The sequence below is a fragment of the Falco biarmicus genome, chromosome 12, assembly GCF_023638135.1.
Source record: "Falco biarmicus isolate bFalBia1 chromosome 12, bFalBia1.pri, whole genome shotgun sequence".
Classification (NCBI taxonomy): domain Eukaryota; kingdom Metazoa; phylum Chordata; class Aves; order Falconiformes; family Falconidae; genus Falco; species Falco biarmicus.
In genome coordinates, this window is record NC_079299.1 from 4,473,502 (window position 1) to 4,490,952 (window position 17,451).

Below are 17,451 nucleotides of genomic sequence, written 5' to 3' on the forward strand. Positions count from 1 at the left end.
AGTCAAATTAAGCAACTGGAGTGTATGCAGTCCTTTGATGTTCTAGTTGTCTTCAGATGCTGAGGGTATGAAATGACAAGTCCCTGAAAGGTCTGAGGTTTGAGCAGTGTCACTGGAAGCAAGGGGCAGCTGCCAGTTTGTTAAAGGTCTGCAGGTAAAGTGCAGCATGGAGCTGTTAGCTGCTGCTTTTGCTGCTATGGAGCTCTGGCTTGAAAACTGATACTGCTTCGCTCTGTCCTCGGCCCCTCTGCCATGAGACTCCACTGCAGCGGGTGCACTGTGATACTAACTCTTGGGACAAACCCCCTGCCCCATGCTCAAGTTAGCTGTGGTTGTACTGGGAACCTCTACTGAACTGAGTACCAAACTGCCAGGTCACTGAAGCTTAGAGCAGGGCTGGGGGGGGGGGGGAGCACAGCTGCCCTGTGCTCTGCTCTGTCAGTGCCCAGGCTGCATCTTGTAGCCTAAAAAAAAAAGGTGTACTTGCTTAATGGAAATGCAACCTCAGTTAATTGATTTACCAGTAAAACACAAGACAAGCTTGTGCTGGGGTGGGGAAGAATGAAGCAAACGGACTTTTTATAGCACAGGGCACTAGTTAGTGCACCAAGAAGGAATCAATAGCGTAACATTGGGCTGAGGTTTAAGCTGGTTGTATACAGAATGCAAGAGGGATCAAATTCATACTCTGCATATAAAACCTGTGATTTATTTACATGAATAAAAAATAAATCTTAAAGTTGAGTACAGTCTTATAAAACAGTTGTATTAATGAAAATGGAAGTTTTATCCAAAAAACTTGTTAAAAAAAAAAGTGGTGAGCCAAACTATAATTTCCCGCATACTATAGTTAATCTCATGCTTGCAATACAAATTGAAGGTAGACACCTTATTTGCAAGAGTCCTGTACATTAACTGTACCAAAGAGAATGTTAGCTATATGTAGTCATGAGTCCACATTACAAACTTGTAGTCACTCCTGGAGACGCTCTGTTTCTTGAATACAAGGCTCAGTTTGCTGCAGCATCAGAGTCCTTCAGCAGCTGCAGGTGGGGTTGTGTTTGCAATGAGGTTCCTGATGACCAGGGCCTTAGTCAAAGCAGGGAGAGATGCTGTGGCAGGGTGCCAGCTCGTGTTCCACATCTTCAGGGGAGTCTGGTTTTTGAGGAAAGATGCTTTGGCTGACTCCATGTCCAGCTAACACACATGTGAGTAGGCTTCCATCTTGATTGCTGAGTGTTGTTCCACGTGCTACTGTAGCTCTTGCACCACAGAGTTTGGTGCTTGGGGGATATAAATAAATGCTTTCTCTTATCACTCATCATGGGTGCTGGGAATTTCAGCATGAAACCATAAAGAGATAAAAGGATTGTAGTAGCTGAGCAGAAGCTGTCCTCCCACTCTTACGTTTTCATCTTCAAAGCTACATTAAGGCACACAAAGTGCAGGTTTTCTGCTGCCAGATTTCTGGTTTGTTTCCGTTCTGGGTGGTTACTGCCAGCAGAACAGACAAACCCCAAACACATGCAGAAATGTATTTGTATTTTTATGCAGTAGGGAGAGAACTACACTTCTGATGAGGGGGAAGATGGCCTGCAGAGTTTGCCCTGCTGATGATCTTTGCAGTATCTCCCTGGTGATTTTCCAACTTGATAGGGGACGGTGCATCTGCCTGTGTGGTTACAAGGTGGCTCTGTTGACATCTCCTGGCTGCTCACTGTGGCTATGGCTGCTTTGCCACCTCAAGCTCACGAACCCCTGACAGTCCACAGCATCTATTCACTGAGTTTCTTTATATATTCTTTATATTCAAACCCACCTTAAACTTAACAATTAAGGTTTCCTTGTGTCTGTGGTGTAAAATGGCACAGAATTTATTGAAGGATGGTTGTGATTAAGGCACTAGGCTAAATCTCAGGAGTTCAGTATCCAAAGGCGTCCCTTGTACAGCATAAAATGAGCCTTAGTTCCCATGTCATGAAGGTGGGGAGGAAGGGTCAAAAACTCTGTGTGAAGGTGAAGTGCCCAGATACCACCACTGTGAAAACTGTAGGAAAAATTAAAACTGTTCCTATCAAAATAGGACTACAAATAGTTTGCTTGTTTTTTTCCTGGATCTTGTTCTGTGCTGAAGTTGTATGTGAAAACACATAAAATCAAATTAATTAAAATTGCATTAATTAGAAGTTGCATCTCAATTGTGATGATAAATTAGTTAGATGAGCAAGATCCAGTAAATTCTCAAGCTGTATTCCAGTGGGTGCTGTAAAAGCCTAGGATTAATTGACTGTAAATAACTCATGTTTTTGTTACAAGAATCTGTCTAGACTTTTCAGTGAAATTACAATAAATCCCCTCAAACTGCATATATCAGAAAAAATATAAACAGGATTCTCTATGGTAACATTCTCTTCTTTAAAAAAAAAAAAAATACATGTCCTTAGGTGCTTCAGGATTTACAATGTTGTTTGATTGGGCTATTACAAAACTACTCTAATCAGGATTAAGCCTTGTACCCTGGAAGCTAGAGGTGATGAGATTATGTGATAATCAAAGGTGATTTAGAAGATCAAAGCCTTTCTGAGGGAGTAAGATCCCTAATTTTATTCCTTTAAAAGGGGTTATTTTGTTATAATTTGTGTTTGACCTTATTCCCTCTCTGATTGAGAGGGAATTTATTGATAAATACCTAGTGTAAAGATGTGGCTTTGCTGAAGCCATTGATGTTTTTCCAATAAAACTCAATTAATTCAGGATTTTACCTCCCCCCCTGGAAATGTCACAGCAGCCACTTTTTACATAACTGAAACTGTGATGCCTCCTGAATGAATAACATGTCAAATAGTGATAATTTCTGATAGTTTTTGAACTCCTCTATCTAAACAGGGAAACAAAGGACTTGGATACAGGTCCTGTCTTTTCAAACCAATTTGCCTCGGACATGCCCAGTTCCAAAGCATTTCTTTTGCTCAGTGTAGATCTTTGAGTTAAACCATGAAATGCAGTCCGAAGGAGAAACAGCTGGGTACCGCTCTGCTGATATTTTGTTAGCTTTTTGGGGCCAGTCTGTGTTTTCAGATGCAATCCTGTTGTGTTGTTTCCTTGCGAGAAAAACACAAAGCCACCTTTTGGAGGCCTGGGAAAGGTGCTTCCTCCCTCCAGGGCCTCTGGCCTTGCTCATGCCTCTGCCTTCGTGGGTGCTTCTGCTGTTACTCCCTCTGCAGCCCCTGGCCCACGACGTAGAGTTCGGGGTGGGAAGCGGATCTGTTGGACTCCTTGATTTCAGGAACACAAGGGCTGTTGTTCCAAGTGTCGCTTGCTTTTCTAGGGCTCTCCTCCCAGCTGCAGAAGTAAAGATGCTTAAGTCAAAGGGCTAATGAATCATGACTTTTTAAACCAGCACTGATTAGACCACATTAACCCATGAAGCTCGAACCCATGCTGCACGATACTATTGTCATTCCCTGTCTCCTCCTCTCTACATGCTCTTTATATGCGCCATCCAGATTTTATTCTTGTGATGCAAATGCACTGTACTGTCCCTCCCAAAACTCTCCTGGGAAGCAAGGAAACATTTTGTATATTTAACAGGGGATCAGTGTGAATCTGGGTTCACTCAGATCTGTTCCTATCTGCAAGTGAAAAGTCTCGTTCCAGACTCCGCTGGAGGAAAGGCCTTACCTCCGTTAGGCCTCTGCTTAAGGTGGTTACAGTGGTGTCTCGGTATGCCAGCATGATGGTGGGGGGGGGGTATTCTGGTGGGATCAGTCTGCCATACAGGAGGACTGTGACACAGAATGTGTAAATGATGTTCCTGAGGTCACGCTGGCAGTCTCCAGGGTCACAGGGACTTTATGATTCAAGACTGATTATAGCAGAGGAACTAGTCAGGAATATCTCACGCCATGAGCTTTTGTGCTGAAATCTGCCCTGTGTTGCTGTAACTAATTCAAGTGGTTTAAGCTCGACATGGGGAAATATCCCAGAGTTATCTGGCAATTATTACTGTATTTTAAAGGACATAAACTGCTAAACTGAATTAGCTTTCGACTACAGGCAAGCTGTTATGCTCCTATTCTGACTGCTAGGACTTCAATGATTTGAACTGCTGAATGAAGAGGTTCATGATGCATGACCAGTCATGAAACTAATCCAGATACAAATATCCCTTAGTTGCAGGAGGTCTCACTTGGGCAACTTGCTTTGGGCGTGATTCAGTCAACCTAATCTATTCTCAAGCCCTCCTTGAACAGGCAATAGTGTTTAATCTTCTCTCTCTGCTCTACCTTGGGAGATTAGCAGTCGCAATGAAATATTATTTTGTTTAACTGCATGCACAGAAATCCTATTACAGATTAACAGGATTTCTATGAGCAGAGCAATTATACACGTTAGGTCTGATAAGATGTCAATAACTGCTGATTGCTATCAAATGACCAAACCTAGAAACCAGCAAAGTTAGCTCAGTCTGTTGATCCACAGGCTGTCCAAGTGAGAACCAGTTGTACTGACTTGAGCACTGAAACCTGAAACGGAGGCTCTTGTCCAGGTACCCTAAGCCTAAATGCAAAAGCTTTAGCTCCAGTTAGGGCTAATGATGTTTTGAGTCCTGATACTCCTTACAGCATGGGATGGGCAGGAGAGGCATGCTTGGGAAACAAATGCCTTTCGCTTTCTAGGGGAGCAGTGAGTGTGCAGGAGACACGCAGATCTGCGCACAGCACTGACATTTAATGCCCGGCAGTGCTAGCTAGCAAAATGAGTCTGCCTTTTTTTTTTTTTTTTTTTTTTTTTTTTTGCTTCTGCTAAAATGGGGTGGGTGGGAGAGGGAACTCAGCTGCCTGATGAGGAACATGCTGCTTGTATAAGCTCCTGCTGTATTATCTTTAGCAATCTGCTTCTCAGCAAATGGATGTTTTAATTGGGCATGGAAAAAGTAGGGGGATATATCCCAGAGTTTGGGAGCGTGAAAGAAACTGGCTTAACTCACTGATTTTCAACATGTTTTACCTATGAAAGAGTGATGCTATTGCAAGTTTGACTCTTCCCCCTTCCTCCTGTGATTAGTGCTTGAAGCTGCTAATAACACACAAGGCCCCTCCCCCCGGACCAAAACAAAGGCATTGTTACATTTGGAGAGCAGAAGTAGAGTGAGGGAAGGAATGAAGGAAAGGAGACTGACAGCTGGGTGGAATAGCTTTTGAATTGAGACCAGATGCAAACATGGCCAGAACAAGGAGATTTAGGTAATACAACATCTGGTTTATGGAGACATTTGAAATTTTGTTCTGTCAGCTGAATGAATTGCAAAGCTGCTTCATGAACTTGAAGGACAAAGATGGATCAGAACATGGTGGTTTATCTGTTATGACATCTGTTATAAAAGCAGGGGTCAGCATCTGTGCACAGGGATGTGGTGCTCACAGCTGTGGCAACCACTCTGGTTCTCAGTGGGAGGAGATGACCAGCAGTGATGCGAGGTGCTCTCAGAGATTTTGGCACATGCTGATTCCTAAAATGGTCCTTCCCTGCCCACTGACACATTTGCTGTGGTATTTGTATTCAGTGCAAGGTCTGTAAAAGTTTACTGCAGGCAGCTTATGTTAAGTGTAAGAAAACACACAGTAGCGTACCGCATCTTAAATCGGTGCATGCAGTAACTAATGGGCTACGTTTCTCTTTTGCTTACATTGATATAAATTTGGGCTAACTCAGTAGGACTACTTTTGATGTCCGTTGGTATAAATGGTAAGCTGAATTTGGCTCAGGATATATTTTGTCTTTCCAAAATACTGTATATCATAACAGTGAGATATATAATTTTTTTCATGAAAGGGATGATTTTATTTACAGTGGGTTTTTTATATTACTCACTATGCTCTGACAGACTACAACAGAAAGATAATACACCCCATTGAAGCATAAATTAATTAACAATTTATAATAGACTGTTGTTAAAATTGATCCATAAAACTGCCAGGGATTTTGTCTTGCAAGGTTTGACATAAAGCTTATTTTGAAAACATTTAGTTTTGCTAGCAGGCACTGGGGTAGACAAAGCTGACTTTGCACAGTACGTAACAGAAAACCCAGCAACAATGTACAGGACCTTTAGGAAATGCAAAACTGTTTGTACTTCCCAGTGTTTTCTGCATGTTTTGTTCAGCACGTTCCTCTACTGCCGGTGTGGAAAACTTGGTCCTTATTCTGTCCTTGGTGGGGGAATGCCTGGACAAGCACGTCCATCCCTGTACTCCAGCACACTGAGTGCTGGTGCACTTACAAGGGCAATTTTATGTCCTGTTAGGGTTGGTCTTGCAACCCCTACTCATGGGTATGATTCTTGTGATTTCTGTAGCTGTTCTGTAGCAAGAGCACAAACACTCCTCACGTGAGGAAAGGTTACCTGACGAGGGCTTTAATCCTCTTGCGTAGCTTAGAGTTTAATGGACTTAAACATCCTAAGATGCTAAGGAACTAGAATAACAACACGTGGTACTCCCAGGCTGTTACACTGATCTTTGAGCATTCCCAAATACTCATTTCTGTTTCCTGGCTGGTTTTGCGCTTTATTGTTTCTAAATGGTAGAGAAAATGTAAAGCTAAGCCCAGATTTTTTAAAAATGGCCACCGGTGGTTGCAAACATTGCCATGTGTTGATGCTTCAATTTCTTTAAAATGATTTTTTCAGAGCAAGAATCTGCACTGCCGTGGGAGTTTTTTCCGCTTTCAAAATGGGGCTTGGGCTGTGGACTCATCAGACTTGAAATCAGCACCTAGATCTGAAAGCCTACACAAGAAGCTCAACATTTTGAGCTATAATTACATCCATACAGAACCTTGCCTACACATTATCTGTCCATCATTCTTGTCAGATGATTTGAAACATTATAATACCGATTTCAGCTGAACAGTTTACTGGCTTAGAGGCTGATGTTAGGAACGATACCCTTCCTCTTGGTCCAAGCCTACCTTCTCATGGTTGTTTAAAGATATTTATAACTTGAGGGTTACTTCAGAGCTGTTAAGAACTGAACATGGATGGCCTTAGCCCCCACACAAATAGAGTTCTGTGCCATGAAACCAACACTGAATTTTCCCTGGGGTGCCTGTCACAGCGGATGTGTAAGTGTAAGGCTTGAGCAAGCCATGGAAAGTTAACTCTTCCCTTTATTCAGACTAGTAGTCCACTGAAGTTTGGGGCAGGACAATAGAATATTTCAGTTGGAAGGGACCTACACCGATCTAGTCCAAGTATCATGTTATCTTTGCCCAGCCATCTGTTCTGCACAAGAACAGGGCACCTTTCAGGGAAATCTCTTAACGACATTAAATTCCCACCAGGAGTTTAGAAAGCCAACGCAGTGCTTTACTTCTGCTTTCTTGGTCTGAAGTGGAAAGATTCTTACCTTGCTTGGTGAAGCGCGGGTTCGCTGCCAGTCATTACGGGAGCTGGGAGACGAAACTGGACCCCTGGTCGTCGGTCAGAGAAACTTCTCCTCACGAATGGCTGAGGATTGGCAGCACTCAGGGAGAGCTTTCTGGTCCGGTCTTGAGGTTGCTGGAAAAACAGACTGCTCTTTTGGGAAAGTGGTGAAGCTTCAGGCTGGCTGGCCACCTCTGCAGTGGGTTTGGTGGGTACCGCTGGAGGTCTGGCTTCAAATAAGGAAGAGGTGGCTGGGCAGAATATTGAACGGACATTGCTGGTCCTCTTGGAGGAGGAGAGCTGGTGCTCGTCCCCAGCCTCCAGCCCAGCTCTCAGCCCCTTGTAGGAGCAGGATGGGGAGGCTGGTGGGGAGGGGGCAGTGGGGAATGGAGGGGGGCTGGCATCTTGACGGTAGGCTGGGGAGCCCAGCAACCGGCGTGGTGTTGGCGAGCTTTGCTTGTGCCCCATGGGAGGGCTGAGTGGATTTCGCTGAGGTGGTGGAGAGGGCAGCTTCTTCTGTGAGGGTGGGCTGGGCACCCTGGGGCTAGAGGGGGGACTGGGTTTCCTCTGCATGGTGGGTGAGCTCGTTTGTGGGCTGCTAAAAGCCTGCAGAGAGTGTCTGTAGTGTGTTGGGGGGTTGAAAGGCCGCTTCTCAGTTAGTGGAGAGGAAGGAGGAGTTCTTGTTGGGGAGACCCTCCTGGCAAACACTGAGCCTTTTTTGTTTCTCCTGAGCGAATCGGCAGAACCGTGCTTCTGGTATTGCACTGAAGTTGGAGGTGAATTGGGCTCTTTGCTCTCTGAGCTGTTGCTGTGTGGGATTGAAACCCCACTGGGATTTTGAAGAGGAATAATTTTATGGGTTTGCTTGTACAAATCCTCAGCCTCTTTTCTCTGGGTTGCCAGTATCTCCTCCGGGCTAGGGACATGCACGTTGGTAGGGTTCAGCTCCCGAGGGTACCTCTGCAGTTTCTCATCCCCTGCTCCAGTATTTCTTACACCTTTATTAGAAATGACACTGGGGCCGCTGATATTTTTACTTGGCAACAAGTCAATGGACTGAAGGGAGGCTTTCATTTTTGGGGAAACTTGTGATCTCTTAGTAGCACGAAATTCTGTTTTGGGAGGCTTTTTGGCATCTTCTGAAGAGTTTCCCTCTATTCTTGCAGTTTCTTCACACTCAGAAAAGTCTAAAGAAGTGTCCGTTAACATTTCAGGTGGTGGTGGTGGCAGGTTCTCAATGTCTTCATCAGTCTCTTCTTTTGTGTCTTTCTTGCTTAATTCTGCAGCTGGTGCAGGAGGAAAGGCATGTGGAAAGCTAGAAGAAACTCCACTGGTGTTTGAAGGGTTTGTGTCTTCTACTGGTGAAATACGATGCTTAAGATTTAAAGGTGCCAGGCCTCCCTGAAAGGGAATGGTGGGTGGGATGACTGGAAGCCCAATTTTTCTGATGCACTTTATTGGTCCTAAAGATCCTGAAGGTGAGGCTTTTACAAGACCATCAGCAGGACTGAATGTTTCAATAAGCTTTTTGACAGACTGTCGGGAGACACAGCTGCTGCCATTGAGCATTTGTGCTCCAGGAGGCTCCTTTTCTTTTCCTCCTGATGTCTCCTGGGTGGGCTTAGTAGCTCTTAAAGGTTTCCTGCCCTTTTTTTCATCCAGTTGATGGGCAGGGTTTTGATCAACCATGAACGAAGGGACTTTATCCTGGTTAGGCAGGATGCTGAAATTTTTTGAGAGGCACGCCTTCAGTTTGCTAGAGGACCTAGATGTAAATTGCTCATCCTGCAAATAAGGTGCTGTTCTTGATTTCCAAGGTTCCACATTGTTATCTGTATCCTTTCCATAAAACATTTCCAGCCTCTTGCTGAGCTCTTTTTGAGTTCTCTGAAGCTCTAGGAGGGTCGGGTCCTCTGCCTGGCTTCTGAGAGACTCCTCTGACCTGGACCGTTGTTGTTTCCTGAAGGTTTTCTGGCTGCCCGTTGCCGTACTGGGCCTTGTTGCCAGGACCTCTTTTCCGCTCTCATCCTCTATCCATTCTTTACGCCTGGATTTAGCTGGGACGAACTTGATTTTTTCACTGATGGCATCTTTCATCTTCATAATAATTTCCTCTGTCTCTGTGTTCTCCGTCCTCTTGATGGACTGCCTCTGTGTGTTATCAGTGACTGTAGGCAAAGACAGGGACCTCCTTGGCAGAGCATCCTTCCCCATTTCTGACAAACTTGTATTGTCTTCATCTTCCTCCAGGGTGCTCTCTTCATCGTCGTCAACATCATCATCAGAAGGAAAATCTGTTGATTCACAGATTTTGAAATGTTCACCTTTCTGAGTAGAGTCAGAGTGGAAGGAGTTATGGAAATGACTTTTGCTCAAGCTTGCATATTGGTGTATGGTAGAAATGCCTTCTGGTACTCCACCCTGACCAGAAGTCCCTTCCCTACTCCGCACAGGTGAATAAAATATATCTTTAAAATGTCTTTCAAGTGCACAGTCATGGGATGCAGCTGTGCCTGGTGACACTTTCCCATCACGCATGTGCTCCGCTTTTCTGGTGTGCTCCTGGGACAGATGTCCATGCCCACAGGAATCGCAGCTTGCTTGTCCTCCGTGCTGGCTGAGAGCACTGAACTCTTTGAGGGACTCATTGTCCACGCCAATGCCACTGTCCTCAGAATACAGAGTCCTGTCATCACCATGGGACTGAGAGGATCCCACTGTTGAGGCTTCGAGCAGCCTTACTGTCCGTAGCAGGTGCTCATCGAAGCACTGCTTTGCTTTCAGTTTTCCTTCCAAGTTACTTGCAGCAGACCGCAGGTAGCTGCATGTCTCCTGCAGGGCATCTGAGGTGAGGGAGGCCAGAGTCCCGCTCAGCAACTGCATTTTATTGACCGTGTACTGCAGTAGTTGTTGCAGAAGATCAGGGTGCTCCTTCAAATCACCTTTTTCTGCTGGCCATGCCAGATTCCCACCTACATCTTTGAGAAGATTTTCCCCATCATTAGCAATTTCTTCCAAGAGCTGGTTGATTTCATCGAAGCGAAGCACGAGAAAGCTTACCATCTGCTGTAGGAAGAGCTGAGTTTGGGTAGCCTCGGTGGCCATGTGGATTATAGTTTCATACTTGGAGAGGTTGGGATTTAAGTAGGCATATGCACTCTGATGAGCCTTAACCAGCAGTTCTGGGAAATCTACTTTTTTCTCTGTCTCGCACAGGGCCAAAATGGACTTTTCTTTAATTTTGCTAGGTCGATGTTGCTTTGCCAGCTTATGGGGTTTTTGCTTCTTTCCTTTCTTTGGGATTTGCTTTGCATTGCTTTCATTCTTGTCATCCCAAATGAAAGCGGACGCTTCTGATTCACAAGAGCTTTGCTTTCTGATCTGTATGGCCTCAGTGATGTGTTTTTGAGACTCAATCAGTTCAGACATAACAATTTCAGCATCTGTGGCTGTCCTCTCAATTCTCTTGTCTTCCCTGGAAATCTGGGGATCTGAATGAGCCTGGGAAGATAACTGAAAATTATCACTCTTGTCCTGTTCTGATAGTTTGTCCTCCTTTTCTCGCAGATAGTCATTCCCCTGGATCCCATATTGGTGGAATTCATCAGTATTGTAGCAAGATGAACCTTTAACTAGCAGAGGAATTCCTTTATCTCCTGGATCAATACGCAAAATACTTCTGGGTTTATTCAAAGCCTTAAGACCACTTCTTGCAATAGTATTAGCAATCTCACTGTGAGAAGGTGTGCAGCCCATCCTTTCTCTTTGGCTTTATTTTTTATTAAAAATCCAGATGAACTAGGGAAAACACAGCAAAGAATCAAACTCACTGTTTCATCCCGAACTGCAGACCGGCCGGTTTCTCATAAGTTTTCCATCATGATTCCAGTTTTGTCATCAGTTTTCATTGTTGTTTGCCTTGAAATCTCACGTGCTTACTGCCTAGGAGCTGCTCTTGAAGTTGTGCACTGTTCCACTGTACATTCCAACTCGGGTTTTTTGTCTTTGATTCAAAAAAGGGAGTGTGAACGCTCTGCTGGGTTTAGAGCTAATGGATTAAGGACTTATGTGCCTCACTTCTGTCTTGACAGATGTCCACTACAAATAAGATTTTAAGCTCATTAGGGTAAGCAGGCACCAGCCAGTCAGCACCCGTGTTGTATTTATAAAGGCAGATTTTTTTCTGCACTATATTGGGAAGCAAAAGAACTTGGTACCTGTCCCTCCTTTTTTCCCTTGTTGCAAAAAAATAGCATACAGTTGAACTCAGAGATTGAAAGGGGGAGACTGCATTTGGAAGATGAAACTGTTTGAACAGGTGCATAAATTCCATTAGATTCTCCTTAACCAAGAGAAATGTGACCTTGACCAAGTACATACCCACTGAAGAGTACAAGACACAAAATAAAATGGGTTAGAGATGTCTGTTAGGCTTCTGCCTTGAGGATCTTCAAAATTTTCCCCTACTTGCCCATCACAATCCATTTACTTTTTTCTTCTCAGACTTCCAAAAAAGATTTTGAAACTATTTTTTTCTCTTCTAGGTAGCTTCCCAACCTGAACATCCAAACTGCACAATAACAATATTTGTAGAATAAGTTTTGTGTATGTTGTTAAGATGGTGTCTGCATCTAGTGGATCTAAACTGTAAAATTTCAGATTAAAACCAAATTAAATGAAAACTCATTTTTTCCTTCCTCTGAGTGTCTTGGGATGAAGTTTGAAGTCACGAAAGTGACTTGCTTACCTTTATTTCTTTTACATTGGCCAGGGCTTAGTTCTCTTAACTGCGAGACTTTATGGGTTAAAACTCTTAAGAAAAAAGGTAACAAATCAAAAATATATAGAGAAATTTTTTTTAAAAATACCCAAACTGTTCATTGGATAACTTCTGAAGTCGGAACAGAATAATACACTCTGAAAGAGAAATTGCAGAAGCCGAAGTAGGAGTTGAATGAAGCAGAAGATATTTATCTTTTCCAAGTATTTGTTTATAAAGGGCAGTATGTGGGTGAGGGTGATAATAGCAATCAACCATGATTTCCCTCTTCATTACTCAGACTGGCCTAAATAGATTAATCTTTTAATTTCCAGATGCAGCTTTTCTAGTGAAGGTGGCCGCTTCTCAGTGTCGCAAAGACTGCCGATAACAGTGGCCAACTCCACCACTGGCTGGAAGCCTACTGCTTCTTTCTAGCAATGTGATTTCAAACTGCATCGTCATGGGTATTTCCTCTGATTCCCCAAAATCTTTGCATGCTTCCAAGCCTATAAAACATTCTCAGAGTTTAAAGAACTGCTTACATGATTCGTTCCTTGGTGCTGGACTGCAATAGCTGAATATCTTTGCATGGGAAGTTGTTAATTCTCTGTAGCCTTTTTGTTCAAATCTCTTTTTCTGTTCCACAGGGGGAGTAAGATGGCCTTGCTTTGCATGGGACAAGGCATGACAGTGATTGTCAGGAAAATTTTTAAAACTCACTGTGCTTTCTCTAAAGTAATTCTTTTGGAACACATTAATTGTACCTAATATACATGATGGCATAGTCATTTTCCTCAGTGCTTTTCTGGAAAGCATCAGGTAATTACTCCTTGGCTCTGCTTCTTGCAAGTCATGTAGCTCACGCTGTAGCTGCTCCTGTGTCTCACCACGGTGTGCATTCCCTTTTAGGCATGTATCTTATGTGTTTGAAGTGGAGAAATGGAGCAGATTTGGGCAGCTGCTTCATCCTAGTGATCCTAATGGTCAAGATGCAGCCCTCCACAATAAATCAAGGAAAACACACAGAAGCCAGCCTTAGTGCCCTTCCTCTGTTTGCAGTGGGAGTTGAGAGACACCTTTTTGTCGTCACCTAATATTTGTGCTATAAAGTCTCTTGTGACTTTGGTTCAAAAAGCAGCTCCAACAGTTCCGTTGTTTGCACTGGGAATTTTGACAATCAGCTCTATGTGAGTTGATCATTGTATTTGGGAAGTTTTCTTCACTTTTTCCTTTGATTTTATAGTCATGTCACTTTTGTTTTGTCTAATTGTTTTTCTCACCATGCATTAACATCTTACAGGAAATACATGCGTAGTTTAAAAAATGCTAAATCGTGGTTTATGATTATTTATTGTGTAGTCATTTATTATTTTAAATATTAATAATAATCCAATATTCAATTTATTTATTATTAAATAGAGATCTGGGGTCATAGAAAATGCATTTTAACGTGGTATCTATTTTATCTGAACTTTAATTGCAGTTTGCATGCACATGCAATATGACTATTTAATGTTGTGTCAAATTTTTTAGCTTTTGTGTGAGAGCAGGAACTTTCATGAGCCTGTTTTGAACCTCTTATGAAACTTCATTTTTCTCATCAATATTCTTGTTACTAAGTAGCTGATATATTGCTTTGCATGTCTGAGGCACTTCAGAAAAAAACAAATGCTTTACCTTATGGAAAATGCTAAGGGAAATGCTTTGTCTCGTGGTTGTGCAACAAAAGAGAAGATAAAATGGATAAGTTAGGTAGAAGAGAATGTCAATGAGGAGAATGACAAGGAATTATTTTTGAGTGTAAGGGGATTAGATGAATTTGTAATCTGTAACTTATGATTGCTAGATGTTGATATTGCTCCTAGTACAGTTACTATAGTAATGTGTTTTGGTTTACGATGGTACTGTTTGCAGAACACAAGTTGAAAAGGAAGCAGTTGGCCGTGTCAAAGTAGATGCTCAAGTGTTGTTCCATGTGTACATTCTGACTTGAGCGATTTTACAAGTACCCCAGATGAACACAGAGCTGTGTTGGAGGAACAGACCTTAGGAAAGGACAAAAAATCAAATACTTAAGGATTAAAGGAGGCTTCCCCTTGCATGTGGATTCTGTGTAAATCTCCTTTGCTCTTCCGTTCATGTACTTTCTTCCTACTGTTCAAATTGGCAGCATTCCCATTTTGAGGGAGCTGCCTGGTCACGTCGTATTCCTCTAGGGAAGAATTTAAATGTTCAAACCCTGTCAGATGTGGTGCAATAGATGATGAAAATCAAAGACTAGTCCAAAAGCGGCACTGTTAAGTGCCCTAGAAAAGGCGAGAGTAAGGCCTGCACCTGGACGGAGATGTGTGGTCCTCAGAGCCCAAAGGTGTTACCGATGCCGTAACCATGGGATGGATTTTAGGGTCTTACGAAGGAAGAGTCACTTGTTTCACACCGAAATTTCATACAGTTTTTAAGCTAGTAATATAAGCTTAAAAGTTATGGAAACAAGGAAAAATGACGATGAGGGATTACTTTTGAGAGGTTGTGGATTTTAAAAGGGGAATGTGCATAAATGCTCATACCTTAAAAATTTAAGGTTTGTATTTGTGGATGACTTCTGGGGAAACTGAATTTCTGCTCACTGAGGAATTATGGAGAGCTTAAGTGATAACAACAACTTTACAGATCTATTTTACTCTGAAAGAAACCTGCTTTTTCTTCTTTTGTATCAGCAAGTTGAATACAACCAGGGAGCTGTTCATGCTGCTGTCCTAGATATCAGTAAATAAATAAGAAATCACTGCTTTTTATTTCAGCTTCTCCTGCAGAGCTGACGCTGTTTTGGGAGATGGACTAGATTCTCTCCTTTCTGCAATCACTAACAGAAATACTTACAAAGCTTCACCCTGTTTCCCCTGTGGAAACCTGTTAACAATAGTAAGGAATAGGAATATCATGGTTTGAAGCAAATCTATTTGCAAAGCATGAAATGAAACCAGTGAGTCTATATGGAGCCTTTGTTGGTGATGATGGTGCAAGTGAAAGACAAAATTCATTTTGATTCTGGGTCAAGGCTGAACTTTTCAGAACTGGCTGTCTGAAGCTCAGCTTGTGCCTTCTCTTTTTCTGATCTCTAAGTAAATTGCTTCAGATTGATTGCATGAGACAATAAATAAGATCTCAATGTTTCCAACAACCTGTTTTGCAAAACCAAAGCCTTTTGTTTTAATCAGCAACAGGACAAGAAAAAACAGTTTTTGCAGACAGGTAGGAAACCCATTTCCTTCTCCAGCAAGAAATACTTTTAAAATGAATTAACAGAGGAAGAAATGTAAGTAGAAAATTAAAGAGAGTAGTTTTGGGGGGATTTGCCTGCACACAGCTGTTGGTACACTCCTATGATCCAAAGGAGTTGAAAAAACTTGTATGACCACTTGAGGTCAGCAGTAATTTTGTGAATTTCCGTTTTGACTATTCTTTTTCACGTGTGTATTCTGGTCACTTAGTCATAGTTTCTCTTTGCTAAGAAATCCACGGGTGTGTAAAAGCTTGCTGTCTGTTGTAACTAATACATCCACCATGGGAATCAATGGCCAAGACAGTGACTGCCAAAAGGTTAAGAGTTAGGACTAAGAATTGTGTGAAACAGCATAAAGCTGTTACATAAGCATAAAGCAGTATAGCTTTCCAGAGTTAGGCAAATCTAGAAAATTGAAAGGGGACAGTCCCATTACCCTAGGCAGTAGTTACATCAGTTCTCACAAGTGGAAGCAGGTTTGCGGTCGTGGAGCAATTTCAAGGAAAGCAAGTTCCTGACAGGTCAGGGACTGGCAATGTAACAGGCAGGCAGGCAGTGGCTTCTCGCACTTCTAGTGGAAGGTGACAGTGTTCATTTGGGATCGAGAAGTGAGCTCCAGGTGATTTGTGCTTCTGAAAAATACCCCAAGACGCTATAGAAAAGAGTGCAGCTATTTAGCCTCATGCCTCTTCCAGTTCCCCGTGGCTTCCCTCCCCTGAAGAACCTCAGGTTTTCCCTGATAATTGAGATAAAGATGGCATTCCTCCTGGCTTCCTCAAACCGTGCCTCAAACCACAGCGTGTGCCCTGGTAGCTGTGTGAAACCCCATCACACGTGCAGGCAGCCTGGAGTGTGGCAGCTGCCGCTCGGCAGCGAGGTTTGCTGGCGCAGCTGTCCTGGCGCATGTGTGTGTGGAACAGGCATTTGCTCTGGAGAGAAGATGATCTCCTTCCACTGCCTGGGCACTGCTGAGAGAAGAGCCGAGTGGCTTTTGGTGAAGTGCTAGGCTCGAGGCTGTGGGTGCAGAAGTGGTGGATGTGATCTGAGGAACTGGGAGCTGGAGTGCCCAGCAGGAACTGGAAAAGGCAATTTGCACAGCGGGGCACTGGTGGATGCTTGGAGGGAGGAAGGGTGGCATGTCCCTTTGGAAATAATGGGCAGGGCTGGAAAGACTGACAGTGACTGGCTGCCTTTTTTGTACGAGGGAAATGTCCTGACTGCAGGTGGATACACAGCTTCCTTGTTTCACACCCAGCTCTGAGGAGTGCCCCTGGAGTATCCACCATCTTTTGAATGTGCTTGCTGTCCAGCAGCGCACGGGAAGTCATATGTAAGTATCACTGAAACTTTCAGAACCTCTCTGCTACCCTAATCCTTGCTCTAGAGTGGCTCTACTTGAAGCTGCACCATTAGCCATTGAAATAATTCCTTTCCTCTGACATATAGATTTGTGAAGGGACTGGCTAGTCATGCCCTATTTCTGCCCAAAGGAGAAGCAAGCAGGGAAATAATATTTTCGTTAGAACAGGCTTGTTGCTCACAAGCATTGTTTCCCCATTTTCCTCCTGAGGTGGTCAGAGCTGCTGCAGCCCATTGTTTTGAGTTCTGCAGGTGCTCAGCCCCTTTGCTACCCATGGCAGTGCCAAATGAGTCACACAGCATAGGCTGAACAGACTTTTATTTAGACTAACACCCTGGCACGTAGGAATGTCTGGAAAAGATACTGTGAAAAAAGGTACAGCATGAGGTTTCAACATTTTTTTTTTATTATTATTTTTAAGAACTGCATTGCAAAGCCCAGGAGTGGAAGCCAGGACAGGCAGGGGTTTTGTCAGGCAATGGTGGCCAGCCTCCTTTGTGGCTGCAGCACTAAGCCACAGGATTCACTCAGAGCTAAAATGTTAGGGTTTTTGCCTTTATTGCTCCAACCAGGAGGTTCTAGAACCTGAGATGCTTTGTTAGGTGCTTGCTTTACCTTTC

The 17,451-nt window shown here is 43.3% G+C and overlaps 1 protein-coding gene across 1 annotated transcript; it reads right to left on the reverse strand.

Annotated features, from left to right (window-relative positions):
• Positions 1 to 690: 690 nt before the first annotated feature.
• PCARE (photoreceptor cilium actin regulator) lies at positions 691 to 11,455 on the reverse strand. The gene is made up of 2 exons (XM_056357835.1): positions 7,410 to 11,455; positions 691 to 3,342 (listed from the first exon to the last, which is right to left on the reverse strand). Exons 1-2 carry the CDS (start codon positions 11,180 to 11,182, stop codon positions 3,210 to 3,212), a joined length of 3,906 nt encoding a protein of 1,301 aa, XP_056213810.1. The 5' UTR covers positions 11,183 to 11,455; the 3' UTR covers positions 691 to 3,209.
• Positions 11,456 to 17,451: the final 5,996 nt, after the last annotated feature.

Bases quoted from the DNA above. Each gene is read 5' to 3' on its own strand.
- PCARE (XM_056357835.1), bottom strand. From the start codon at position 11,182: ATGGGCTGCACACCTTCTCACAGTGAGATTGCTAATACTATTGCAAGA. The intron at 3,343-7,409 runs GTAAGAATCTTT...TTACTTCTGCAG, and splicing joins CCCGCGCTTCACCAAGCAAG to CTGGGAGGAGAGCCCTAGAA.